Genomic DNA, 18,583 nt, shown 5'->3' on the forward strand with positions numbered 1-18,583 from the left:
CTGTTGGGCCGCATGGCTTGAATCTGTTGACTTGGGCTTTGACCTTCTCTTGTGGGCTTTTGAACCTTGATCTTTTAATTTCTTTAAGATCTTATAGATTTTAATTACTCAACATTGAACAAACAAATTAGTATTAAATAAATCAAAACATTTAAATTTAATGTGTTGGAATATTTTATCATGAGAATTTAGATCTAATTTAAATAATTTTGTCAAATCAAAATTATTGTTGCAAGGTGTTTCAACAGGTTGAATGGGGAAAAGAGGTGCCAGAATTTTGTCACCCTCTTAATTACTGTTTATGTCCTTCTTTGCCATCTTGCCATGTAACCCTATTTCTTAAATGCCACTTAGCCGCTTGTCCCCTCCTTACCCTTATCCTTTATTTGTGTTTGTTAAACCTCGTTATTTGTAAAGATGAACAACTTTTTATGAAATCAAAATATTTAATCCTCCAATGGAGCAAGATTTTACCTTTCTTCGGATTAACTCCTTGAAATATAGCTTGAGAAGAAATTCTTTGGTTGATTTACGATTAAAATCAACAAGTTCATGATTAGTTTGTATCAATCATAGCATTATAATCTTAAGTAAAATATATTAAAAGATACAAGTTGGTGAAACACCAATGTACAGGGCGGATCATGTGCCTAGGCCTGGAGTTCCCTGGCCTACGGTCCAAAGTTGGAGGGAGTCCCAAATTTTTTAATATGTGTGTATTTATATATGAGTAAAAAATAATTAAAGTTATAACTTGCTCAACTACAAACCTTGTATTATCTCATATTACAACCGCATACCTCTGATTGACATGTGGAATATATTTTATGTATTTAAGTTATTTTTTTGCAATCGAGTGATCAATTGATTACCTTTTACACAAGTTCAAGAGACTAACAGAATATTTTATGCAAGTTCAGTGGGATATCGAGACACTTTGAAAATTGAGGAAACCAATCAAACTTTTTGTACTAGTTCAAGGGACAAATGATGTATTAAGCCTAGATTTAATAACATATCGTATTTTCTCTTGCCATTCTTTTTCTTCCAGCATTGCAAATATTTTGCTCAGTATGTTTTTCTATTACTCCTTTTTATGTGTTGGTTTTCAAGATAAATTTTATATTCAATTAATTCAGATGGTATTATTAAAAGTTACAAACCGAAAGTCATTTTTAAGAATCTTTTATTTTTCATCTCAATTTTTCAATCTCTAGACATATATATAATCTAATCTACTTTGAGCTCATATTTGCTTTCCTTTCTGTATACTCAACTTCAAATCTACTTTCTTTTAGACTCATAGATGAAATTGCAATGACATACTCAAAACAACCCCTCACAGTTAGTGGAGAACTAGAGCCAGATATTTGAGTGTCAACGAGCAAAAATTTAGTAAGAAGCCCAAATGGTATTTGGGATAAAAAATCAGGAATAACGACATTAGCGACGGAATTTTATTTGTTTTTATTTGTAGCAGCAAATCCATATATAGTAATGGGAACAGAACAACAGAAAGTAGCATTTTACATTGAAAAATATAATAACAGATATTTTACCTACTATAAACAGACTGATATACAAGGATTTCTTAAGAGTTTAATATTTTTAACATAATATTTAAAGTTTATTTGATTTAACCATTCAGTACCAAAATTAAAAATGAAAATGTTCACCTACAAAGCATTTAAACATTCTACCTAAGCAGCATAAAGTACTAATTCAAAAAATGACATGAATAAAAAGTATAATATTAATAACTCAATTCAAATAAAGCCCAAGAGTTTAACAATGCTAATTAAAATGATTAAACCATAAAACATAATCATCATCCAAATAGTCATTAAAACATAATCATCATCCAAATAGTCATTAAAACATTAACATCATTACCAAATGTCAACAAAATCAACTTCAATTTAGTTTATAAAAGCAAGTAACTAATGAACCACAAATCCTCTAAGATCTTCAATATCTACTTAGGGGGTAGCAACTCAATAATCACATTTTTAGAACATCTTGGCAACCTCATGAATCCTCATTCAAATGTTGCCATCTTAGAAGTTGTTACATGATCTTTGAATTCCACCACCATCTTTTCCAACACTCTTGCATTCTTGAGGAGAAATTTTACAAAGGTTAAAACAACCTCCTCCGGACAGTCAATGATCATAATAGTCTTCAGATGCAATGATAAACAATCAAAGTCCATCTCATTGGAATTCCAATAGTTTTTTCCAAAATCAGTCTGCTTGAGGAAATTATAATATTTCTAGAGATAAAACAAAAAAAAATATTGTTAGGATAAGGTACTTATTTTATGGAAAACTAGTGAAATTAAAATGTTAAAACATTTTCTATTGTGTTCCTTTTGCTTTATAAACATAAAACTGAGAAAACTCATGAAATATCAACCATTTAATTCACAATAATTCTTGAATTAAATTTGACAACTAGAATTAAAAGGTTTAAAAAATTACCTGATCATAGTGCGGCACATTAATAACTAATTTCTCAAGCACATGTGAATTACGAAGTACACATGCAATTCCAAATTTAGGGTTGGTGGTATTAGAATAATACAAAATCAAGCATTTGATGTCTAACACCGGTAAAAACAGATCTCCCATGGAAACAAATTTTGAGAGAACCTGCAAACATAACATAGAAAAGAAAATTCACTAAAAAATATTAGACATATTTCTATTAAAGTCAGGATGAAATGTTTTTTTATTCTTTATAAGTTACCTTGATAAAGCATCTCCCAAGTGTTAGCTCTTTGATATGTTGAAGCTGTTGAAGAATGTCTTGAATCCAACTTTTTTGACTTTCTTGATCTGAAATATCATCCTCCTCCCACTCCCCCAGACCATAAAACTCGGGACCGTAAAAATCAATAGTAGCACAAAGTAAAGATGACAGATTCAGTAATTTAACAGTTCCATCTCGTCCCAAATCATTAAGAATAATCAGTTTTTCAAGATTTGGACATGAAATTTCCACATCAGTTAAGTGTCCTAAAGCCAATCTTTTCAAAGATTCCGAAGCAATAACCAGCCCTGGAATCCCATCACAGTTAAGATCAAATGATTCGAGTAACAAACTACAAGATACAACATTTTTAATCGCTTGAGTAACCAGCTTTGAATAACATATCGGCACAACATTAAGATTCAAAGATAATTCCTCGAGGTTTGGACATGAAATTTCAAAAGCTGAAATAAAACGGTCACTATAAACAAATCCCATAGCAGCATTATGATGGCAGGGAAATCTTTTCAAAGATTTCGAAACAATAATCAGCTTATCAAATTGAGAAAGACTGGCAATCAATTCTAACGATTGTCAGCGAATGTGAAGAAAGCCAAATGGTATACGCGGTAATGGTTAAGGCGAATCACGAATCCGCCCAAAGGGACGAAAGGGAAATGCCGAGTGAAGTGACCCGCCTACTTGGCGAGTATCAAGATCTGTTCCCGGAAGAGCTACCCAGTGGGTTACCACATTTGAGGGACATCCAACATCATATCGATCTTGTGCCTGGGGCTAGCTTACCAAGCCTCCCACACTATCGAATGAGTCCGAAGGAGAACGACATCATGAGACAGAAAGTGGAGGAACTCATCGAGATATGATACGTTAGGGAGAGTATGAGTCCTTGCGCCGTTCCAGCTTTACTTACGCCGAAGAAGGATGGGTCTTGGCGGATGTGTGTTGATAGTAGGGCCATCAACAAGATCACCATCAAGTACAAGTTTCCCATTCCAAGGTTGGATGATATGCTGGACCAGCTTGGCGGATCTAAAGTCTTCTCCAAGATTGATCTCAGGAGCGGTTATCACCAGATACGTATTCGAGCTAGGGATGAATGGAAGACTGCTTTAAGACTAGGGATGGATTGTATGAGTGGTTAGTGATGCCATTTGGGATGACCAATGCCCCTAGTACTTTTATGAGGCTAATGAATCAGGTGCTTCGCCCGGTGATTGGGAAGTTCGTAGTTGTGTATTTTGATGATATTTTGATTCATAGCCAGACCTTGGCGGATCATGAGAAGCACTTGCAGACAGTATTTGATCTGTTAAGGAAACACTAGCTATTCGCCAACACCAAGAAGTGTGACTTTGTCATGGAAAGTTTGGTTTTCCTTTGATTCGTGGTTAGTGGCGACGGTGTCCAAGTGGATGGAGAGAAGGTGAGAGCCATCCGAGAATGGCCGACTCCGAGGAATGTGGGGGACATCAGGAGTTTTCATGGGCTAGCAACATTTTATCGAAGATTCATTAAGAACTTCAGTTCCATAGTGGCCCCATTGACAGAATGTTTGAAGAAAGGAAAGGGGTTCGAGTGGGCGGACGCCCAAGAAGAGAGCTTCGCCTTGATCAAGGAAAAACTGAGTACAGCGCCAGTGCTGGCGTATCTTGATTTTGATAAACTGTTTGAAGTTGAGTGTGATGCCAGTGGAATTGGGATTGGTGGTGTTTTGATGCAAGAGAAAAGGCCCATTGCGTACTTCAGTGAGAAGCTATGTGACGCACGGCAAAAGTGGGCAACGTATGATCAAGAATTTTATGCCATAGTGAGGGCATTGAAAGTATGGGAGCATTACTTAGTGGGGAAAGAATTCATTCTCTACACTGACCATCAGGCCCTCAAGTATCTAGGAAGTCAGAAGCAACTTCGAAGCTCCATGCATGCCCGATGGTCCGCCTTCATAGATAAGTTCCCCTATAAGCTTATCCATAAGGCGGGAAAACAAAACATAGTGGCAGACGCCTTGAGTCGGAGGGTTGCACTAATAAAAACCGTCAATCTGAAAGACCGACTGCTTCGAACATATCAGAGGAGAGTACCTGGCGGATCCCGACTTCGGTAGCATTTGGGAGAAATGTAAAACCCAGCATGGAGATGGAGCGTATCACATCACGGATGAGTATCTAATGAGGGGTAACCAACTTTGTTTACCTTGCACTTCCATCCGCAAAAAAGTTATCCGCGATCTGCATGGCGGATCCCTGGGGGACATTTTGGGCGAAACAAGACCTATGAAGCAGTAAGTTCCCGTTATTTCTGGCCCAAGATGAGGAGAGATGTGGCGTACCTAGTAGAACGATGCTATATCTGCCAGACCGCCAAGGGACACCCCACTAATGCTGGTTTGCAACTACCACTACCTGTACCAGAAACTATATGGGAGGATCTGTCCATGGATTTTGTCCTAGGGTTACCCAGAACTCAGAGGGGCATGGATTCCATCTTTGTGGTTGTTGACCGATTCTCAAAAATGGCACACTTCATACCATGCCGAAAAACCAATGATGCATCGGCAACTGCTAAACTGTTCTTCAAGGAGGTCGTCAAACTACATGGCGTACCAAAGAGTATTGTCTCAGATCGTGACACGAAGTTTCTGAGTCACTTCTGGCGGACCTTGTGGGCTCTTTTTGATACTTCTCTGAAGTTTAGTACCACTGCCCACCCTCAGACAGACGGACAGACAGAAGCGGTCAATAGAACTCTGGGAAACTTACTGCGTAGCAAGTGCAAGGATAAGCCCCGGATGTGGGATGTGGTTCTAGCCCAAGCTGAGTTCGCCTACAACGGCTCTGTACATTCGGGAACCGGGAGATCACCATTTGAGGTAGTATACACAAAGACCCCAAACCATGCCCTTGATATAGCATACCTTCCAAAGGGAAATGTGGCTGCCAACTAGCTGGCCCAGGACTATATGCAGATGCACCAAGAGGTAAGGGAGACTCTTGAGGATAGAAATCAGAAGTTAAAGGCTAAGGCGGATGAGCACCGCAGGGACCTACAATTTGAAGTTGGAGATGAGGTCATGGTATATTTGGGCAAGGAGAGGCTCGCCAACACCGCAAGCAGCAAACTTCGGCCTAGGAGGTATGGGCCGTATAAAATCACCAAAAAGATCAACACCAATGCCTATCATATAGCATTGCCAAACTGGCTTGGCAAAGTCTCACCAGCGTTCAACATCCGTGACCTTAGCCCATGGAAATCGGATGGTCCTTTAGAGCTCAACAAAAATGAATCAGTGCCGGACTCTTTTAAAGAAGGAGAGAATGATGCGGACATCCGAACTGGTCACACTGATCGCGCGGACTCTAGCGGGTCTTCAAGAATCAAGCTCACAAAGGATGCACCTGGAAGGGCGGATCCCCAAGACATGCGAGCAAGGTGGATCTAGGAGTACGCCAGAAGGCGTATCCACATATGAGCATGGGCGGATCGCCAAGATTACTTCCTCAGGAAGTCGACCAACAGACAGTCTGACATTCCGTACCTGCGCCATCGTACTCCTTGTCTGAGCAGACTATCCATTTTGCCCTTTGTCTTATGCCTTTTTGTAACCCTAATAAGGGTAGCGTCGGTCATTAGGGGATGTATTTATACCCTCATTTTGTAAGAATGGAACAACTTTTTAATCAATCAAATATCATTTCTCTTTGAGAATTAAGGTTATACCTTGTTATCGGGATTCACTCCTTCAAGTTAAGCTTGAGAAGAACATCTTTGTTGGTTTACGACTAAAACCTCCATTTATCGCTTTCAATCCGTATCAAAAACTCTCTATAGATAAACGTTAGCTATCATTAATTCGACACACGAATGTCGCTAGCTAACCTTCAAGGGTCGTTGATTCAAAAGAATGGTGACAATTGGAAAAGAAAAGAGAAAACTCTCTCAAATTGTATTCATCCAAAGTCTCCTCAAAAAACAGAAAAACATGCCTTTATATAGGCTTACGGGAAAGAAAGCAAAATAGGAAAAAAGATAATATTCTCAATGTAAAAAGGAATGAAAGCAAAAAGGAAAAAAAAAGATAATTAATCCTAAATGTAAAAAGGAAAGAAAGCAAAATAGGAAAAAATAAATAGTTTATCAAGTCATTAGTTGAATTCCTCACTTCCTACATTTAAGTTTACCAATTCACAGTGTAAATTCTCCATGCAAAAGACATGAGTTGGGGCTTTAGATAAAATACATGGTGTATATGGTCAAAGAAGTTCAGATATTCTTCATGTTACAAATAAGAAAATGAAAATAAGACATTAAAAAAGTTTATTTTCCTTAAACATCCGACAAAGGTCCAGCAATCTGTCACAATGGTGTTGGAAGTCTTATTGTATGAAGTAGAAATAATATGTCAAGGTGACTGTCATTGAAGGATGATTGGAAGCAAATTATATTATATCAAGTCAATTTCTGCTTTTGAACTTTTATTTTAAGCCATATGGAGGACTTCTCTAACAATGATAAAGGCTTATACAACAAAACAATAATGTGAGAGTCTAATAAAGTGAAATCAAAAAGTTCAAGAACCAAATGCCTTTCCAAGAGTATAAGCTAATAAAACAGTAATGAGTAGTATACCACAATTCACTAGCACAACGGAAAGAGAAGAACAATTGAACACAGCAACCCGAATTATGTTCCAACAATTCATTTTATAATAGGAAGTAAACAAATGATAATTAATTCATCTATCTACTGCATATAATTTAGAATGTAAAATTATAGACATAGATAATATAAATACAATCTAACTTGCAAGTGGCATTTTCAAAGTTTTTGCACATTACAAGTGTTCAGTAAAACTGTGAAGACTCCAAACATTATTATATAAATGCAAAATAACAGAGCAATAGTTGTTTTTTTATACTGCTTATATTAATTCTAACCTGTTAGTAACAACCTTGTTTTCAGGTTTCTTCACAAAATCAGTCTCCTTCCTTCACGGTATTGTTGTAAGCTTTGGTAGTACTCCTGTTGACTTTCTTTGTTTCTGTCTCCTCTCCTTCCAATACTACCTCATTTACTGAAACAGGGAAAATAAATGTATCATGCAAAATTGATGTTTTAAGAATGATCACATCTGATCAACAACAGTAACAAAAACAAAACCTTTATCACTCTCTAAAACATTATCTTCCATATTTATAAGAGCACCTAAAAGGAAATTGGTTTAGGCTGTATTGACTAGACTTACCGAATTGATCAGTTAGTAACGAATAGGTACTTTCTAGTTCAGTAGATTGAGTTCATGTTCAGTAAGCAACTGAACTAAGTGTGAAGTAAGTCCTCATATATCTCTTACACTATACCATAAAACCCCCTAATGCAACCAAATTTGAATTTGTTGCTTGAAAATTGATGCATTAAATTAGTTTATTTTGTTGTATTTCAATAATGTTGCATTTTTGTTGCAATAATCTTCAAATTAGCAAAATGATAAAAAAATATGCAACAAAAATATTAATTGTTGCTTGACATGTTGCTTTTAAGCAAGTTAATCCAACAATTTATTTAAATTGTTACAAAAAATAATGTAAAACCGAGAAAGCAACAAAATTGTAATTGTTGCATTTACATTTAAGTGATCTAATACAGCAAAAATAAAGAAAAACTAACAAATATATAATGTTGCAATTAAAATAATTTATTATTTTATTAATATATATATAAAAATATTAATTTTTGAGAACAATTATATAATATTAAATTTTTGGAACAGTTATACAATATTAAATATTAATTTTTTTTATTAATATATAAACTTGTAAAAGAAATTTTCAAATTTTTATATGAAATGTTTCTTCTTACCTTTTTATGGTGCTTTGCACAAATTAATTTGAATTTATTTATCAAAATTAATAAAAAAAAGACTCCATTTCACAAAGCATAGATAATAAAAAAATGTTTTGAAGGTTAAATTGAAGTTTCAATGATCTAAAGTAGGTAATTGTAATGCATAGGGGTTTAATCGAATCATATTTAAACAATTGGGTCTAAATTGATATATGGAAGAACATGATTGAAGAGATTAAAAGAAAGTTGGGGTCAAATTTAAGGATTGATAAAACAGGAGGGGGTAATCTGTAATTTGTAGGGGTAAGTTGGGAATAATAAACAAGGGTTACTCTTTACCCATTTCCCAGCGGTTCAACTCCTCCTCCATTCTTCCTTTCGTTCAGAAAACACGACACCTTCCATGGCTTCCTCCCTCTTCTCTACATCTCTCTTGTTCTTTCCCTAAGCACGACAGCTCTCCTTAAGAAAGGGGATAGATATTAGATCCCACGGATTAAAGAAGGCGATTTGATGTTAGCAGTTGCTGCTTCTCACTTTCTCCGTCCGTTTGGTTCTTTTTCGGTAAATTTCTCTTCTTCCTTTGATTTATTTCTGAGTTTTTTGGGTATGAATCTGAACCTTCTCCCTTCTTTGGTGGCTGCAGATCTGCTCCGATCTATCAATCTGCTGTGGTGCTTCTTTTCGTGTTGGTGTCGGCTTCTCGGTAAGGACTTGTTATCTTGAAGATTAATGTCTTTGTTTTTCCAGGATTTATATTGGGTCAGTGAGGTATAAAAAGTGCATGATGTTTCAGTTCATGTGTACCTTTTTGTTTTTAAATGCCATCAAAATGTCAAGCTTTAATTTTGAGTATTGAATTGACCCATCAGTTTATATCCAAATAAAATTGCAAACGAGAATGTCAGTAGTAATCTTAGGATAATAGTTTCAAGAGGAGGGTTACTTTGTTTTTAGATGGAATGATCATAGCAGTGCTTTCCATTTAACGCAGCAAGTATAATGTTAGTTGTGCTAAGTTTAGGAGCCATAGATGTATTCTATTACCCGATTTTTACTAAAAAGGTTAATCATGTTATACTGAAGGCATATCTTACCTGCCTGACTGATAATGGAATTTTATTGTGGCGACTTGGTCTGGGTACTGGTCTGGGATAACTTTGAAACACTTGTTTAAACCAACTACAAGTAACAAATTAAAGGGATAAGGTACCAAAATAGGTCTAAGGTTTTTGGGAAAGTACTAATTTAGGCCCAACGTTCAAAATAGCTCCAATATAGGCTTAACGTTTACAACATAATATCAATTTAGGCTTAACGTTTACAATATAGCATCAATTTAGGCCTCACGTACAAAGTAGCACCAATATAGGCTTAACGTTTATAAAATAATACGAATTTAAGCTTAACGTTTTACAAAATATATACAATTTAAACTAAACTTCACAATTTTAAATTACTTTTAGTTTGCATATATTACATATTGTTTAGTTTAAAATTGTGAAGTTTAGTTTAAATTGTATATATTTTGTAAAACGTTAAACTTAAATTCGTATTATTTTATAAACGTTAAGCCTATATTGGTGCTACTTTGTACGTGAGGCCTAAATTGATGCTATATTGTAAACGTTAAGCCTAAATTAATATTATGTTGTAAACCTTAAGCTTATATTGGTGCTATTTTGAACGTTGGGCGTAAATTGATACTTCCCCAAAAACCTTAGACCTATTTTGGTACCTTATCCCTAAATTAAACCATACCTTCACTTGTGAGGATTCCACATATGTTGGAGGAATTCTCTTCAATGCCAGATTTCTCCGAAACTAGTAATCTAGGCTGCCACCTGCTAAATTTGAAATTCCATGGAGGAAACTTTTTCCACTGTACATTCTTCTGGCAATAGTGGCTTGCCTGCTTCAATTTTGATACCCACTTGACCAAGACGTAGAAACAGAAGCTTTTTGAAGATTGTTGTAAATTTAAAGGAGCTTCTTGAAGCAATTTCACCAAGTTTTTGTATGATATCTTTAGGGCGTCTATCACCATTACTGCCTTTGTTCCAGGGATAGTCAAATGTGTCAAGCAGCTGAGCTTCTGTTTTCTCAGCCCTCCTCTTATCTCTCATCTGTTTATATTCATTCAAGAATGAGGAAGACTAGAATTAATCACTAATTAGTTGATTATGCACTGCTCGCCAGCAGCGAGTTTTCATTTCCGTGCATTTTTTGGTATACTTTGTTAATGTTTTCATTTCTTTATCTTTGTTCTATTGCTTTCTGGTTGTTTTTAAATACTGTTGACAATATTTTTGTTTGAAATGGAACTTAATACATAAAATAAATATAGAGAGAAGTGAATAATTGGTTGAATAAATCTCTAAATCTTTTAATGAGAATTCTCCAAGTTCATCCCTGCAAGTATTGAGACGGAATGGGAAATACATCTCCGCCACTCCTTCTGTATCTTTAAATGTAAAACATCTGCATGCAGTATAATAGTGTGATGAGATGCTGCTTATTTAAAGTTTTATTATTGTCAAATTCTCCATAAACATTTATGAGTGGTAAAGTGTACGATAGAGTAGCCATTGGGTGCATGGAAATATATAATTGATAAAATCAGAGCATAAAGGAGGGTCCCTTAATTTATATGAGTTGTAAATGTAGCCAATATTAAGACTGACTAATGATATTATGGCATAATTGGCATATATATGTCCACCACCACCACCGCCACTTATGGCAGATGTGCCATAACTTTTTGTTTGGTAAATAGTACAAGAATCATCAAATCAAAAGAGAGTTAGTTGATTTATTTTGTTGATTCCATAACTTTTATAACGTCTACAGGTTTTCTATTTTTATTGTCTGAATAGATCACGATAGCTTGCTTGCCCTCGATACGTTCACGTGACTATATTATTAGGCGAATAAAGGGTCAAATTGGCTCCTTAAGTTGGCAGGGGGAGTCAATTTGGTCCAATTCAATCTTTGGGTATCCATTCAGCCCAAATTTTAGAGAGAGGGGACAAGAGGGAAAGTGACGTCGAGGATAAAATTAAAAATATAAAAGTGCATTGTAATATTTAAAGTAATAGTAGTTTTTAAGTGTAAAAATAAATTTCCGGTATCAAAGTATAAGCATGATAAATTTCAGGTACCAAAAATAAATTGTACTTTCTAGGCTAATTTGATCTCGGTCTAATCTACAAAAAAAATGAGTAAAATTTGGAGTGATTAATTCAGGTGCCAGTAACAAGTGGGTTAGCTATATATGAAACATTTAGAATTTATAAGGGAAAAAGAAAGATATCATCAAAAGGAGAGGCATGAAGTAATTTGAGTGTGCCTAAATTGATAGTTTACTGTTTATGTGGTTTAATTGCTGGTATTGTTGGAGGTTTGCTTGGTCTTGGTGGTGGTTTCATCTTAGATCCTCTTTTCCTTGAGACGGGAATCCCTCCTCACGTATCTTATTTTTCTTAATTATTAATTTTAGATTAATTAAGTTTATGTAATTTACTATATATAGGTGTCAAGTGCAATCGCTACATTTGCAATGACATTTTCTGCTTCCATGTCTGTAGTAGAATACTACCTCCTCAAACGTATCCCAATTCCATATGGTAATGAATTTGGGCCAAATTGATTATCCATGCCAATTTAAGGGGCCTATTTGACCCTTTATTCATTATTAGGCTAACAAATTTGATGAATATAATTGCATTTTGTATCAAGCAATTGAGAAATTTATTTTCATTTTTTTAGTCAGGTAGGATGTAATTATTTATAGGATTCCTTCTTTCTTCCTAGGGGATTTATAACGACATTGACCTTCAGCCCATTATAATATCAGCATTTGAAGACTGCAGAACGAGTGACACAATGGGTTGATGCTACCGGTTTAACTGCCACCGTTACAGGTTTGTTATCCGTGTAATTAATCTCAAATTTTTTTACTAACTCTGTGTTTGTAGAATTTGGATTTAAAATATCAAAATAAAAAAGTTGGGTAATAATTGCATTTCCGCTTGCATTTTCGCTTCTTGCATTATCTATATCACCATAAAAAATGAAAGAAAATATTGTTTTCTTTTATTTGATTGGATTGACGAGCTTGCCTATTAAAGTTTGATAGCAAAAAAGGGAGTTAAGACTCGAGGAATTCAATTAACTTACTACAGATGTCAAGTAAGAATTGAACCCTGTCCAGTCCTTTTTGGTTCAGCTGTCCAGAACATTTTTCTCTAACTTTCTTAAATCAGTTTTAATTGCATCTTCTAATTCTAGTTATTTTTTTGCATGTTAAAGGGTAAAATGGGGTAATGTTAGTTTTTTAGCTGATTCTGTCTCTCCTTCAAATAACGTATCGAATGAGCCAAGTATTGAGGTAAATATATAATATCACTTGTACATTATTGTAATATAATTTCATAATGAGAATTTGCAATTGATATGAGTTAAATGTCAATTCTTGTACAGGATGATGATGGAGAAGATAACGAGTGATATCAATGAAAGATTGTCGTTTCTTAGACTTTGAAAACTATGTATTGTACATATATTATGATACTCTATCTTATTTTGTAAAAGATTGTGTATGTATATTTTGGATCATTGTTTAGAAGTATATTTATTATATTTCAGATTATACTTTTCGAAATTAGTCAAAATTTGCATTTATTACAGGTTTAAATTATTCAAAAGAAATGCAACAAAAAAGCTGCCGATTACAATTGTTGCATTATTCAATTATAAATGTTGCAAAAAGGTACCAAATATGTTGCAGATTCCAGTTAAAATTGTTGCAAAAGCTAATAAATATGTTGCAGTAGTCAATTAAAATTGTTGCAATTTCAATCAATTATGTTGCAACTTCGAACTAAAATTGTTGCAAATTCATAACATTTGTTGCATTCGAAGCAATATTCGTGTTGCAAAAACTATTAAAATTGTTGCAAAAATTAAATAAATTAGTTGCATTTGATTTAATGCAACAATAATAACATGTTGCATTATTTTGTAAATTTGTTGCTTTAATCAAAAATTTGTTGCAAATAATTAAAAAATATCCAAGAATTGTTAATTGTTGCTATTCTTTGCAAATTGTTGCATTAGCAAATAATGCTACAGGAGCATCCGCAACAATTGGAATTTTGTTGCGTTAGGCCAATTTTTGACCTACTGCAACTCAAAAAGGGGTCTAAGCCAACAATTTCACTTGGTTGCATTAGGGGTTTTATGGTGTAGTGTTATTACTCTACGCAATACCCTATGATTTAATAGGCTATAGGGCTGGTGGAAGAGATATGGGGTCAGTAGCGTTACCAATAGGTTCATACGCTATGGGTTCCGGTTTCCAGTAAAAACTACATTTCTTCCTTTCCATTACCTTTCTTTCCGAGAATTAATTAGGTAACGAATAGGGGACTTCTCTTGCTGTCTGTTGTGAGATTAACTTACTTCAGTAAGCTCAAGAAAAGCAAGATTAACTCATATCTTATTACTCTACGTAATTAATTACTCTATTTCTTCTACGCTGCGAGTTACGAACGATTCCATTTTTTTTATCAAAAACCTTGAAACCCACCCCCCCAACCTAATAACAACACTGAAACACAAACCCAAAAACAAAATGAAAGATTAAAACAAAAGGAGCAGCCTTTTAGGAGTGAACCATGAGGGCTGAGCAACCTTTTATGTGAATCTATAAACCCTAAATCTCAGATTAAGGGGAAAATCTTTAAACCCATTCAAAATCAAAGCAAATCAAAGAAAAATCAGTCAAGATTAAGAAGTTCACTCACCTAAATCAAAGAAGAATCCAAAGCTTGATGGTAGAGAAATCTAGGCCGCAGCTGCTGTGTCCAAAAAACAATGGGTCAATATAAACGGGTGAGGGATTAGCCGTTGAATGAAAAATGGAGAAACAAATAGAAAGGGTTTGCTAGTTCTTAAGTGAGAAAAAGTCTGGCACCTTGTGTGTTCTCCATGAAAGAGGAGAGGCTTGAGAGAGAGAGAGGTGAGAAAGAGGAAAGGACTCAACTAGTTGAAAACGTACAGTCGTTTGGGAGGGAAATGAAAAGGGAAATAAAAAGCACGTGAAAAAAAAGGGGGGAGAATGATTTTCTATTCCCGCTAATCCAAAAAGGAATAGATTATTCTAAAATAATAATAATAATAAATAATAAATAATTATTTTTTTATTTTTTATTTTTTATTCATACTGACGGAATTCCGCCGGTATGTAAAATTATTGGCCGGTAATTTTATCGGCGGATATCCTTACCAACGAATCCGCTGCTGAGCTTAATATTCACCAACCATTTTTCAATATCGTCCCTGATCCGCCGGTAATCTGCAGCGTAATCAATTCCGCTGCTATTCCACCGGTAATCAGCAACGCGATTGAATCCACCGGTAATGTCCGCCGGTAATCCACGTTTTTTTTGTAGTGAAAGAATCTATTTAGGATTTTTAAACCAAATATTCTTTTTTTTTTCTTTTATATTTTTTCCTTTTTTTACTGATTATGGAGAGTTCAGAGCATTTTGCGAAAGTCAAGGCATTCAGAACAGGTTCGCCTCTGTTTACTACCCCCAATCCAACGGAATGACTGAAGTTACAAATCGAACGATCGTTAAAGGTATTAAAAAGAGACTGGGGGAGCATAACAAAAAGTGGGCGGATCAGCTAATGAATGTCCTGTCCTATGGGCATACAGAACCACTCCTCGAATGGCAACAGGTGAATCTCCATCCGCCCAGCAGGGGCTATTCTCCTCTTCTTAACGGGGGGATCCGCAGCTCCCACTAAAGGGTGTTTCTCAGAGCTCTTACTGGGATCCGCCACCTGCGCATCTTTCTAGGCCTCTAACGCCTTCTATTTTTTACGCTTCTCTATAAGAGCGCGACTGGCCTTAGACAAACCCCTGACAAGGGAACAACAAAATAATCAAGGTTCAAGGAAAGAATAAAAGTACCTTCATCAAATTGAGTAAAACTTCGTGTAAGTAATCTCAGTCCCCACTCGACGGACTAAAGGAATGTCATTCATCATGAATTCCAGAGCATCGCCGTATGTCCAGAAGTCTGTTTTAATACTCTTCATAAGACCCACCACTTTCTCATCACGGTCAGTCAGTATGCGCAGATCTCCAGCCATGTGTTGGGGCTTATAGTTCCAGTTCAACGGGAATCCCAGAGATTCGCCCTCCGCCACTTTGACAAAGAAAAACTTTTCCTCCCAAAAATGGACGTTCGACATCTTATCGCTAAAGGGCGAATAACCCTGGAATTTGACGAAAGTATTGAAAGATTCTGTTTGGCGCTTTGAGGGCTTGTGAAGAGATTGAAAGACCCGAGGAGTGCAGGTTACCCCCAAATTTGAAGCTAAAAAGCAATCTAAAGCTATGTCCAACTAGCCGTTTGGATGCAGCTGGCAAACGGTGATCCCAAAGTAGTCCAAAATTTCTCTCATCATCCGGGGAAGAGGAAGGCGGAATCCTCTCTCCACATGACTCATGTACACAGAAAGGAATCCCCTAGGGGGACAGGCGGGTCGCTGATGAGCAGCCGCCAACTCAGTCTCATAATTCTTAATCCATGGATATCGATCTGCCAAATCAGCAAGATCCGCGGCGTTCATGCGAGACGAAGTGGTCTCTGCGCGAGGCTTGTTCTTTCTAATCGGAGTCGAAGGGGAAGCCTACATACTGGAAAAGGTCCTGGGGTCTATCGCCGGAGCAATTCGAGCTGCAGCGGTGGAAGAGTTCTGAATTTTAACTAAACGGGGACGACGGTTCCTACACTCCCTCACCGTATTCCTTAACTCAGATAGATCGCAACTAGGGATACTCTCAGAGGAATCAGAACTCTCAGAAGAAGTCCAGCTAAATCAAGGGTCAGAGGAATGGGTCACACCGAAGAGTTTAGTGGTAGAACCAGAAGAGGTACTCATAAAAATCTAGATGAAAAAGAAAACAAGACGAAAGAATAAACTTACATGAAATGTCGAAAGCTTCAAATAATCAAAGTTCTTGACACGAAGAAAGCTCTAGAAAAACGCAGGGAAAAAATGAAGCAAATGACAAAGTGAAGGGGAAGAGAGAGAAAAAAGAATTTAAAAGGAAACCGCCACTTACCTCGAACGGTGCGTCCCTGACACCTGCCACTCGATGGATGGCCTGGAACAGAGCACCCATCAATTAGACAACTATTGACGGCACGACAGGAAGATCAAAAGCCCTAAAGGACTTCAACGCAACTTTAGAGGGGGCTTCTGATAACATCGAGATATTATTTACGGGACCAAAATGGATATTAGCCAAAACGACCGCGTATCCAAGTAGTCGAGAAAGCTATGGCGTATCGCATAAGCTACTACAGAGGCGAATCGTAGGGATTCCTCCACACGCTATCCATAGTCAACCCTATGGGAGACCCGCCATTATGCCACGATCCGCCCAGAGGGTAAATACGCAGATCCCCGTAAAGACAATTAATAACCCATTAATTAGCTAACGGTCGTACATGAATAAGACCAGTAACCGCCATTAATGAGGCATTAATGGAGACTTTCTAGTTACTGAGGGTTACGACTACATGACTATAAATAGCTTGCATCCCAAGCTATCAACGTACACTTTCATTCTAAATTAAACTAAATAAACTTTAAAATATTGTACTAAATTATTGTGTACTATATGTTTTAATAATAACATTTAATTTTCCAATTTTAACGTATTTTTTTCTATATAATCATAATCTCTTCAATATTAACTAATTTATTTATTAAGTTTTATATAATTATATTATTTATTAAAACGTGAATGAAAAATATTTTAATAATTAAAAAATAGGAGTACAATTATATAAAATTACAAAAGTATTTATTTTATCCAATAAATTTTATGGATGAAATGAAAAAAATACATTTTCTGAAAAATAAAAAATTCATAATGTAGTAATCTATAATTTAAAGACATTACATTAGAGATTAATAAAAATGATAATAAAAATTTAATAGAAAATAATAGTAGAATTTTTTTTAATTAATATAGACAAATATATGAATATCAAGAATATACAATGCATATTTGAGGTCTGTTTGGTTTATGTGTTGTGTTATTATTTGAATATGAGGTGAAAATTGTGTAAACAAACATTTATTTATTTATATAATTAAAGATAATTTATTACTTTCATATTAAAAAATAAATAAAAGGGTAATTTTGTTTCCCTAATATATGTTGAAATGGTAAGGATTCTTTATACTTTGATAAATGTAGAATTGACTATTAAGAATAGATTTAGTTGATTTGATTATTCCAATTTAATCAATTGAAAATTTAGCTATTTTATTAAAATTTGAAAATATTTCTAAATTAAAAAGAAGAAACATTCTTTAAAAAAAAAAAAACTTGATGATAACATAAAAAATAATAATACAATTAATTTTTTTTTTGGTTACATTTAATGCCTAATGAGTAATTATGAACTACACGGAGCTCGAAGTGGCACAATAATTTTCAAATTTCAGGGGACTCAAAGAGACACACACATTGTATTATATATATATATATGGCCTGGTTCCATCTTCTTCCAAAGCAACATAGGTTTAGTTAAGTACATCTTCTGAGTCGAAATGGGAAGCAAAAGGTTGAAGGTGGAGCCGGAGAATCTAGACCGAATCAGTGATTTGCCAGATTGTCTCGTTCACCATATCCTCTCTTTTTTGCCGTCAACAAAAGAAGTTATTCGAACTGGAATTCTATCAAAATGCTGGCAGAATCAATGGACTAGTGTTCCAGTTCTCATCTTCCATTACACTGGTATATCTACTGAAAACTCCCTTAGTATCATTGACAATACCTTAAATCTCCACAACTGCTCTAAGATCAAAAAATTCCACATTGATCATCCTTGTAGCGATGACAAGGATCCTCAGATTGATGCTATAATCCGTTTTG

General features: G+C 35.4%; 1 protein-coding gene and 1 long non-coding RNA gene across 6 annotated transcripts; one reads left to right on the top strand and one right to left on the bottom strand.

Annotated features, from left to right (window-relative positions):
• Positions 1-2,038: 2,038 nt before the first annotated feature.
• On the bottom strand, positions 2,039-3,385 carry LOC136227044 (uncharacterized). The gene is made up of 3 exons (XM_066015772.1): positions 2,749-3,385; positions 2,481-2,651; positions 2,039-2,272 (listed from the first exon to the last, which is right to left on the bottom strand). Exons 1-3 carry the CDS (start codon positions 3,247-3,249, stop codon positions 2,039-2,041), a joined length of 906 nt encoding a protein of 301 aa, XP_065871844.1. The 5' UTR covers positions 3,250-3,385.
• Positions 3,386-8,975: 5,590 nt separating this feature from the next.
• LOC136225871 (uncharacterized) lies at positions 8,976-13,259 on the top strand. 5 transcript variants are annotated; one of them, XR_010687346.1, is made up of 6 exons: positions 8,976-9,177; positions 9,260-9,319; positions 12,427-12,536; positions 12,744-12,804; positions 12,925-13,003; positions 13,096-13,259. It is a non-coding gene; the product is annotated as an uncharacterized lncRNA (long non-coding RNA). The 5 variants fall into 5 exon arrangements; XR_010687344.1 differs by having other exon boundaries at positions 12,427-12,804; XR_010687345.1 differs by having other exon boundaries at positions 12,744-13,003.
• The last annotated feature ends 5,324 nt before the right edge of the window (positions 13,260-18,583 follow it).

This window comes from Euphorbia lathyris, chromosome 4, assembly GCF_963576675.1.
Source record: "Euphorbia lathyris chromosome 4, ddEupLath1.1, whole genome shotgun sequence".
Lineage (NCBI taxonomy): Eukaryota > Viridiplantae > Streptophyta > Magnoliopsida > Malpighiales > Euphorbiaceae > Euphorbia > Euphorbia lathyris.